The sequence below is a fragment of the Ictalurus furcatus genome, chromosome 9, assembly GCF_023375685.1.
Source record: "Ictalurus furcatus strain D&B chromosome 9, Billie_1.0, whole genome shotgun sequence".
Classification (NCBI taxonomy): domain Eukaryota; kingdom Metazoa; phylum Chordata; class Actinopteri; order Siluriformes; family Ictaluridae; genus Ictalurus; species Ictalurus furcatus.
Window position 1 is genome coordinate 595263 of NC_071263.1, and position 10518 is coordinate 605780.

The following is a 10518-nucleotide window of genomic DNA, read 5'->3' on the forward strand; positions in this document are numbered from 1 at the left end:
TATCCAAACTCAAGTCGACTCCCCCTCCACCTTGCCCCGCCCCGGCTCGCCCCGCCCCAATCCCAAGACAAATATCTCAAATACAACAAAAAAGAAAGAAGTGCTTTTACTCAGTGCCTTCGTATAACCGATGGCTGTAAATCGTATTAAATAAGGCCTTTGTGCCAAGAGGTGTTGATACTGTATAACTGAAACTGACTGTTGATGTTACTGTTATAGTTATAACATGGCCTTGAGTTTCTGTGAGGATTCAAAACGACCCCTCTAAGGTGAGACCAAACTCAGAACAGACGTTAAGAAAAGATAGAAAACGTACACGGTGTAAACGGTTTCCGAACGAGTTTGGTCCGTTCTCACGTGAGCAGTAAACGTCTTTATATTACCCAAAATGCAAAGGAAAATACTCTCTCTCAAACAAACATCCAAATCAGCCTAATCCAATCTGTTATTCACCCAAACCCAAAGTCACGTTTTATTCCAAACGTAATTTCTTTTCTTTGTTCTTTACCCAAACCGAGTCAGCTTGTTTTTAAAAACCAAAACCCAAATTACACATCTATTCCCAAAACCCGAATCGTTCTTTTTACCCAAACCGAAGTCTTCATTCATTCATTCATTTATTTATTTATTTATTTATTTATTTATTTACCAAATCCCAACTGGTATTTAAAAAAATAAACCAACAACTCACCATCAGGAAGACAATAGCGTCCATTTCCGTAGAAACCGGGATGGCAGTGGCAGCAGTAGCCTGATGGGAAATTGGTGCAGTAAGCGTTCTGGCTGCAGGTCTGCTGGAAACGATCACAAGTCTCCTTGTTTTCAGTGGAATAATGAATCACTGAAGACAGAGAAGAGGAACAGATCGAAAAACAGAGTGGAGACAGACAGAAAGAGAATATCAAAACACAAACACAAAAGATAAAATAAGCCTTCACACATGAGCCTACGTAGCGTTATAATCACACATTTGGGGCAACCAAATTTACTTGAGCACCAATCCGACGTCCTGTAACCTGCCGATGAAGACAGATGTTGGCCGAGCGGTGTTAAGGAAAAGACATCTGTCATCCAGAAGAGAGATGAGAAACACTCCTGTCATCTGCTCCTGCTGCAAACAGTGATTTAGAGCGGAGCTGCTGGCCCCTGGCCAAATATGAGGCTCATGTCATAGTGGACATCTGGATGTGCGTCTCGCAGCAGTTGTTCAGGGTCACAGCTCACATTCACTTGTTTGAAGGACACCTACCGTGCTGAAGCCTCAGGAGAACGTTTTAAAGCTGTAAGACCGACATATTAAGTGCAGGTTGCGCACTGGCCTTGAATTAGTGTTTCAGAGCGTTCTTTTTTTCTGACATTCTGATGTCTATTTAAAAGAATGAAGGAGAGAAGGATTGACTGAGGGGGAGGATGAACAGCTGTTTGATTTTAAGAGCACATGGAATCCAAAGCCAGTAATAAGTTTCAAAAAAATGAAATAAATTTAAAAAAGCTGAAAGAAGCGTAAGAAGAGCATAACTGCGTTTTCACAGTTTCAGCCTCACCTTCAGAGTTCACGTTTATGTTTTCTTCCACGGTAACCACTTCACCTTCAGGGCGGATGGGATACGCTCCCAGAAGAGTGTGCTTTGGGAACGGATGCACGGACTCCACGATTTCATCCGGAGAAACATTTGTCTGAGCAGTGTGGTCAGGGCTGAGAGTTCCATCCCCATCGTCGGGGTCAAGTGGGGACAGATTTGAGTCAGCTTCCTGGTGCAGACCGCTCAGCAGAGACGCATCGCGGCCCGCCTGAGGGAATTCTGTAGCATCTGGATTCTGGAAATCTGGATCAATGTTGTATTCTGTCTCTTCGTCGAAAGACTCGTTGGCGTTGTCGTACTCTTCTGTAGGGTACTCGGGGGTGGTCTGGAACTCGAGCGCTTGGTTCTTTGGGACCGTGGTGGGTAAATGACCCGGAGCTTCTGCTGGAATTACATTATCGAACGTGTTCGCGTTTCCGATGTGGAAGAGCCAAACGCCAGGCACGCCGGTGTTACCCGTCCTGAAGGGAGATTATTAGACAGTATTACGTATGCACGATGGGCACAGATGTTCAGGTCAATCTGACTTGCGAGAAACAAAGAATTAAAATAAACCAAAAATCCAACGCTGAATTGAATTGCTTACTGGTACAGGTTCTTGACAGACTGCTCTTTGTTGGTGAGGCTGAAGTAAGGTCCCTCGGTGCGTGTGAAGAAAAGATACGGGATTTCTCCCCTGGTGAAGCCGACCCGCGCAGGCAGCTCGATCTCCACGTTGAACATCTCTTTAGGACGCGTTCCAAAGAACTGCAGTCCATCCTCCGGGTAAAGGAAAAGCGCGTAGGTGTTCTCCTCGTCGTAAGCAACCACCGCCTGGAATGTGTTAACCTGCCAAATGAGAGGAAGAAGATCGGCATCAGTCTATAATTCAAATGTAAATGTTAGTGCCTTATCTTATCCTCAGGGTGAACCGAGTTTGCTCGAGGAACAAAAGCTCCGTCACGGCTTGTGTTTATCCAAGGGCTAATGAATAGTTCACACAACAACACATTTCAATGAGTTTATCCAGACTGTAAACTTTCGTGTCTTTTATTACTTGTTTACGATAGCTTCAAAGCAGTCCCACTAAGACTTCGTAAGCCCATATTTTGGCCTTTTCTCCAAGTTCACATTTTATACCGTTGATTTTATTTGGTCTGGTAACTCAAATGTGTCCCCTCTGGGTTCGTGTCCTCGTCTTTTCCCTCCGCTCTGCTTTTTTCACACCCTCTTAAGCGACCACTTTAGACCTCTGTTTGAAGTGCTGTCTCGTCCTGGCCAGCCCGGTTCTGCGCGTCCTGTTCAAGATCATGTCATTAAATTCTCTGAAAGCCGAGATCAGAGACATGACTCCGTCCTGATCCGTGGCCACAGACGGCTTTGAGTGACCACCCACTACTTCCAGAGTGGTGGCTACGCTAATTATCAAGTAGTCTTGCTAACAAAACAAGAGTATTGTTTTAGCACGGATTCAAAATCCACGCTTTTTGACTTGCACCCCCTGCCTTCTTCGGGTTCTGTCTGAAACACCTCGTGCCCTTCTTAGGTATTTTACCACCATTATCACCATCACAAAAGAACCTGCAAGGACCCCCCACAACTGCTGCATATGGCGTCGAAAGAGCCCCAGGCCACCTAATTCCACAGCATACACCTTTCCATCCCCCGAGGGGAAGAAAAAAAACCCCAACCCTCGTCCCCGAATCCTTAATTACAAGACCACACTGCCTCCAAGCTCTGCAGGAACACACCCATAAACAAGATTGTTTAAAGATGTTATTGTAAATAATTAGGCACCCACTTGTGGCAAGACTGAGACATGCCCAGGATGATACCACAGGGAACAGCGCCGTAATTGAAAGACAGAAAGCTCGGCACGGCTTGATCTGAACTTCCATTGCTTATTTGTTCAAGGAATAACACCTCCATATGGCTTCCCACTTCCATCTCCTCTGCGACAGACACGAGACGGACGTTCGGGGGCCGGAAACTGCAGCTACAATAAAGAGGATAGAGTCCCAAAAGAAAACACACGGGACCGTCTAGATTGGCCACCCCCACACCCCCATAAAGAGCATCCGAAAAGCCTGAGCGAACGCTGACACCCGGTGAATTAACTGGAGGATGTGCTTCCTGCAAACATCCCCCATGGCTCGGAGATCTTATATCGTAATCCGTTGTCGAGCAGCAAGCAAACAGTGTCAGCAATGGTAAACAGATCCGACCGAGCCTCCACGGGAGGACGCCCGGCTCGATCGCAACCTCCAACGTCGGCATTCTCACCTGTTCGTGCCTCAAGAGACGACCGCGCTTGGTGTACGTTAAAATGATTTCTTTACAGACACAAAGCCGTCTGCAGATGTGATGGATTATATGTCTGGTATCGAGGACGTTCTCAAGTCAACAAGCTGTCCGGATCGACCGAGTAATCACTCACGCTCTGTTTACGTACCGTCTAAAGTCTCCACTGCACTTATGTGGATATATACATATCAGAGGAACAGCCGGGCTGTTATCTGAACCAGTAAATAACCAAAGAAAATGTTTAATCTGCGGCACAGCTGTTTCTTCCTGTTGGCCTGGAGGTGTGAGCCAAACAGCACGAATAACAGGATAGCCCATTCAATCCATCATGCTGGAAAGACTTCCATGTTTCTTAGGGTTTCTTAGAATACTATCCAGAGCTGAAATCAATATTTATACACTCTTGGCCACAACCAAAGACCTCAGCATATGGATGCCAAACTGTTGCTGGATGCATTGACTCTTGCGCAATAAAGAAAAACACATTAATAAACAGCATGTGGCTTTCAAAAATCAGACCACTGGCGCTACAGAGCTTCTCATCGCAAGTAAAGAGTTGATAATCCCTAGCTGTTAGAGACGGAGAAAGAGTACACGCAAGCCGTCATGTCCTCTTCTTTCCCACCACTTTTTCCTGAGAGCTGCACAAGGAAATTAGAGGCTGCAGGGATTTCGGGACAGATTAGTAGTTAGTACGGAGCAGCACAGGTGCCCCGTGGGCCTGCAATTACAGCAAAGGAGAGGAATTAAGCCGGGGGAGACGACTGACGGCTAACGCTGATAACCTACACCTTTTAAAAGGTTAGCGCAAAGCTCAGAGCTTCAGGGTCGCATAGTTCACCCCGCCCGATAAGATTCCCAAGATGTCATCTGAGCAGCTCTTGTTTATTATTCGTCAGGTATATAAGCTTTGTTAAACTTTAGCTTTGACTGAACGTTTTGCGGCGTCTACAGTTACGTACAACACACGCACAGTGGTGCACACGGTAGCTCTCTTTGTGATCAAGTCATCATTTGAACGATTTATTTTGACGTGCTGTGACGATTTAAGATGAATTAAGACGCCGTATCGCACGACCTCACACACGGAGAGGAGGAAAAGGGGAGAAACAACGTCGGAAAGCTTCAAATGAACAAACGCATGTAGTGAAAAGGAACACGTTTGTGCTAAACACGTCTTTATTATTATGTACTGAATATTAAATTCCCAACTACCAATCGAACGCTGACGGAACGTCTGGAATAAATGAATGGAGTGTGTGATGGTTTACACGTAGAGCACGTTTATCATCTTATTATCGTACCAGCGGAAGAACAGAAACGTTGCCATGAGTAATTAACCAGCCATTAATAGTGCTATTAAAAGAACATACCGTACTCCTTTTACCTTAATGTGATTAAAGTTCGATATTAAATAGCAGGGATTTTTGACTATTATTGCAGTACATAAATTGGTAAAACCAAACTACATTGGTCGAAGAACCAGAAATGAGTATGATTCCTATTACATCATGAAACCTGCAGTCTTAACTCCACTACAGATCTACTACTGGATTATTATTCGAATAATCCAGTCACACCCAATCTGGCAACCCTCCTTACCAACAGGCACTGATTAGAACGTTCAGAGAGGTTTTTTTTTTTCCTTTTTTTTTAAAAAAATTGGCATGCAATAAGTACTTCAGATCCTTCCTCACCTCTCTGGATGACTCGGAGGTGCGTGTGACCGCTGTGTAAGCAGCTACGTTTTCCCACGTGGCGATGATGGCGTGAGTTGGTGTAAATTGAGTGTCTGGAAACCCTTTCCGGACCTCAGCAGCTATTCGATTCAGGACGCCAGGGGATTCGGTCTGCCGATAGTAGATTGCTCCTTTTCCGTTACTGGTGTCTATGTCAGCGAGGAAGGGTGCGATTACTGGGAATTCGGTGGGGAAACCGTCATCGACGTACTGCTTCTCCATAGGAAGGTCATGAGGTGAGATGATGCCGTTGGTGGCCACCTGGAGTGACAGAATATTTCAGTGAAAATCATTCATTCATTACACTCGTCCTACTACGTTCATTTCCTCTAAAGAAAAATCTCTCAACTTGACCTTTTTCTTTTATTCATTTCATCTTGAGTATCCGTGTCCTCCTAGTCAGGGCGATCGAATGAATAAATGTAAATCTCACATCTGGAGAACCTGGAAAACCAAATTCTCCACCATAATATGTGGTTTCTGCAAAAAAGGCTTCTGGTTTCCTTTCTGGTCCATTTACAGCTAAACCGAGGGTGATGATTTATGGAAAAACTATCCAGGCGGTTTTTTCTTTTAAAGCAAAAAAAAAAAAGATGATCTGACTCAAAAACCAATTGTCTAACCTCAGTTTATGATCTAATTAAAGCTTTCGGAAATTGTTTGACCTCCACGTGGAATATATAGTCACGGTCACATTTTGGTGTGCAATAAATGACTAACACACTGACACACACTGACACACACTGACACACACTGACCAAACCGTCAGCAGGACTTCTTTTCCACCAGATGTTTGAGTAGGAAAAATAAAATAAAAATCCATCCATCCATTTTCTATACCGCTTTATCCTTTTCAGGGTCATGGGAGAACCTGGAGCCTATCTCGGGGAGCATGGGGCACAAGGCAAGGCGGGGTACACCCTGGACAGGGTGCCAATCCATCGCAGGGCACAATCACATACACACTCACACACACATTCATACACTACGGACACTTTGGACACGCCAATCAGCCTACCATGCATGTCTTTGTACTGGGGGAGGAAACCGGAGTACCCGGAGGAAACCCCCACAGCACGGGGAGAACACGCAAACTCCGCACACACAGGGGGCCACGGTGGGAATCGAACCCCCGACCCTGGAGGTGTGAGGCGAACGTACTAAAACACTAAAGTCACACAATTTATTCATTGTGTCCTTAGTAACCACTTCACTGCAGTCAAAATAAAAACCCCACCAACTGTAAATGTAACAAAATGTGGAAAACCTGGAAAATGGAAAACATAAATCATATTTGTGACAAATTCTGCAAAATAATACATGGTTCACTCAAAATGTTTCTGGTTTCCTTTTGGGAACATAAACTACAGAACAGGGAGAAGAAGAATTATGGGGTAAAAACACTCACTAAGGCAAATGCCTTTTAAAAAAAACCCCAACATTATATATATATATATATATATATAAAAGCTCAACCTCAACATGGAGTCAGGGATCCTCCCAAATAAATGAGTGAAAAAAAAACACCAAGCCCATGAGTCAGATGTTCAGCAAGGCTTTTGCACCAGATGTGTGATTACGCAACAAACAAACAAACAAACAAACAAACAAACAACAACAATAATAAATCACATAAGAAAGGAAATATTCTGTTTGAAAACTTTAATTCATATAATAATAATAATAATAATAATAATAATAATAACAGTACAATGATAATACATGAATACACTAACAGTTCCTGTGAATTTCACACAGGAAGGGCTTTAGAATAAAACCCAGCCCAGTTGCTTAAGCCTGCAATGTCTCTCTTTTTTTCCAAATGAAATGAGAAATCGTGTTTAAACTCACATATAACTTGCTGAACGAGGTGTCGTAGAAGTGCATGGGTCTGCTCAGAGACATCACCTCTGAAGTTTCATCATCTCCTTCCTGCAGAGTCCAATCCCCGTTCAGAGTCCCGTAGGGGAAAAGCTCCTCTCTCTGAACAGCGCTCACCTGATGCAGGATGCAGGACAGATGGAGCACAAACACTACTGCTTTCTTCCACATGGTCACAACGTTCTCAGCTGTATCAGCTATACATGGAGCTCCTCTCCCAGCCTGTCCACTCAGCTCTGAGATGCTCCTGCTCTCGCACCGCAGAGGAATTCGAGCTGGGATGAAGCTCCGCAGAGTTGCCAGATCGGTAGAAACCCTCATATTGGATTTGGGGAATTATAAAACAGGGCGGGGTTTACACACATTAATTACTCACGCACCACCAGTTCCCTAGCCGGCCACAGAGTGACGTCACAGCAACATGGCCGCCCAGACTGTGAACAGTGTAAAGTTCCCCTTTCTCTACTTTTAAAGTAGTTTATAGCAATATTGGCTTTCGATTAATAAATATACAGACCCAGTACTTGGTTATATCGATAACATTGCATTGAGAAGGTTACCATCACTGCAGAAAAAAAACAATAGAACCACTAATAGAATTTCTTACACAGTGTTTTAATGGTTATAATGGGAATTGTATTGGTTTTAATGGAAAGTCTACTGGTCCCTGTGGGCCTCTACTGGTGACTTGTTGCCTACTATTGGTGGCATGCCTAGTGGATACCATTAAGAATGAATAATGATAATGGTTTTAATGGTTAGCTGAGAGTTTGTAGTGGCATTTGTAGTGGAATTTCTATTCTTTATTTTCTATTGTCTGTTTGTTCTTTTCAGAATGGTTAACTAACGCTAGCTGACTAGCTTGTTGCTAGCGCGGTTGCTTGTAAAAATAGCAGAAAATACAGTATCAGTTAATAAAATGCATCCTACACAATTGAAGCTAAAAAATAATTTAAAATGTCAGTAAGTGCATATCAAGTGTTAAGCGCTTTATGGAATGTAGCTGTGTTAAAGTGATCTTTCTAAATATTATTATTTAAAATATCAATCACAGATTTTTGGTGTACTTGTTAGAACTTTATCCAATCTGGCAACCCCGAGGGACCTGGGCGGAGTTACCCAAACATCCCACGCGGCGATTGGTCGTGCTTCCTTTAACTTCCTATACTTAGCAACTTCGAGCTCTCAGAAGTTTCTAAAACTTTCAAAAACTTGACGTTTTACTGTATTATTACACACAAAAATATCAGTAAACAGAAAACGTGCTTTAATGGCTTTTAAAATGAATAAAAACTTAATGGCATGTAACTTCCGTCGGCGTTAACGGCTCGCAAATGACGTTCCTCTCGGGGGCGTGGCCTGAGATAAGAGAGCCCGCCCACACTCGGACTGAACAAGGGAATTTAATGTTAAATAGACTTTCCTGTATTGATTATAATCACTGTTCTATGAGTAGCTATGATTAGCAGCATTAAAAAAAGTACATATGAAATTATAATAAATTATTAATAAATACATAAAATTAATTATTGAAAAAAACCTAAAAAAAAACAGAATAACCACAAGCCCCAGGGATAATGCTGACTCCATCTGGATGTTATTAGCATTTGGATTAAAAAAGTTTTCAAACTTCAGCAGAGTTTTTCATTTGCTTCTTGGAAAACCTCGTTTTGGAAAGGATTTCCTACATTATTCTTACTTTCCCGTTACGAAATCTCACATATGAGCCAACTATGAGTTAATTTCTAATACGAATACATATTATCAATCATTACTAAGTAACCATTATAAATATGAATATATTTAGCGTAGTACTAATATTACTGATCCTAATAACGGTGTTAGTGTAATCCAATATAATTTGGAAAAGGTCAGTCACTGTCGGATGAAGATATGTTACATTTTCACCGATTAATTAATGTGAAATGATTATTATGTGAAATGTGAAAAAAGGACTTTAAAATGATGCCATTTGTACGTAAACACATCATTTTTCATTATTGGATTATTGTAAATCAGTGAGGAAGCGCCACTTTGGCGTTAAACAATTAGCTTGTGCTGCCATCATGTGGCTTATTCGGTGTGACATTTATACTAGTTACAGATAATGTAGGACTTCTTTTTATTTCAACGGTGCAAACAAATACAGATTATACACGGACAAAAATCAAAACAACAAAGATACATAAATCAGGGGAATTATAAATGCTAAAAATGGTCAGAAGTTTGTGGACACCTGCCTATTACACCCATACGCGGTTCTTCTCCAAACTGTTGCCACACAATTGTATAGAAATCTTTGTATGCTGTATTATTACAATTTCCCTTCAGTGGAACTAAGAGGCTCAAACCTGTTCCAGCATGGCAACGCTCCTGTGCACAAAGCGAGCTCTGTGAAGGCCCGGTTTGACAATGTTGGAGTAGAAGAACTCGAGTGTCCTGCACAGAACCCTGACCTCAACCCCATTGAACACCTTTGGGATGAACTGGAACGCTGACTGCACCCCAGACCTCCTCACCCAACATCAGCGCCTGACCTCACTAACGCTCTTGTAGCTGAATGATCACAAATCCCCACAGTCACGCTCCAAAACCTGGTGGAAATCCTTCCCAGAAGAGTGGAGCTTATTATAACAGCAAAGACAGAATAAATCTGGAATGGGATGCTCAACAAGCACATATAGGTGTTTGGGTCAGGTGTCCACAAACTTTTGGCCAAAGTCAGTCCCAGTGGATTAAAAACAAACAAACAAAAGCACATTCTTGAAAATAACTTGGCACATGAAAACACTGTATAAATTAAAAAATGTTAAACTTACATTACAGACAATAAACTAGGCGTACAACGTCCCAACGGTTAAAAAAGAACATTCCAGGATTTTCCATCCATTCATCCATCCATCTTCTATACCGCTTATCCTTCCTTCAGGGTCACGGGGAAACCTGGAGTCTATCCCAGGGAGCATCGGGCACAAGGCGGGGTACACCCTGGACAGGGTGCCAATCCATCGCAGCATTCCAGGATTTTATTA

The 10518-nt window shown here is 42.7% G+C and overlaps 1 protein-coding gene across 1 annotated transcript in view; it reads right to left on the reverse strand.

Annotated features, from left to right (window-relative positions):
- Positions 1–8001, reverse strand: part of nid2a (nidogen 2a (osteonidogen)) — a 39240-nt gene extending 31239 nt beyond the window's left edge. The window contains exons 1-5 of the mRNA XM_053632821.1: positions 7457–8001; positions 5564–5866; positions 2170–2411; positions 1545–2044; positions 692–841 (exon numbers count right to left, since the gene is read on the reverse strand). Coding sequence (XP_053488796.1) covers positions 692–841; positions 1545–2044; positions 2170–2411; positions 5564–5866; positions 7457–7807 — 1546 coding nt within the window. The 5' untranslated portion in view covers positions 7808–8001. The remainder of the gene's footprint in view (positions 1–691; positions 842–1544; positions 2045–2169; positions 2412–5563; positions 5867–7456) is intronic.
- Positions 8002–10518: the final 2517 nt, after the last annotated feature.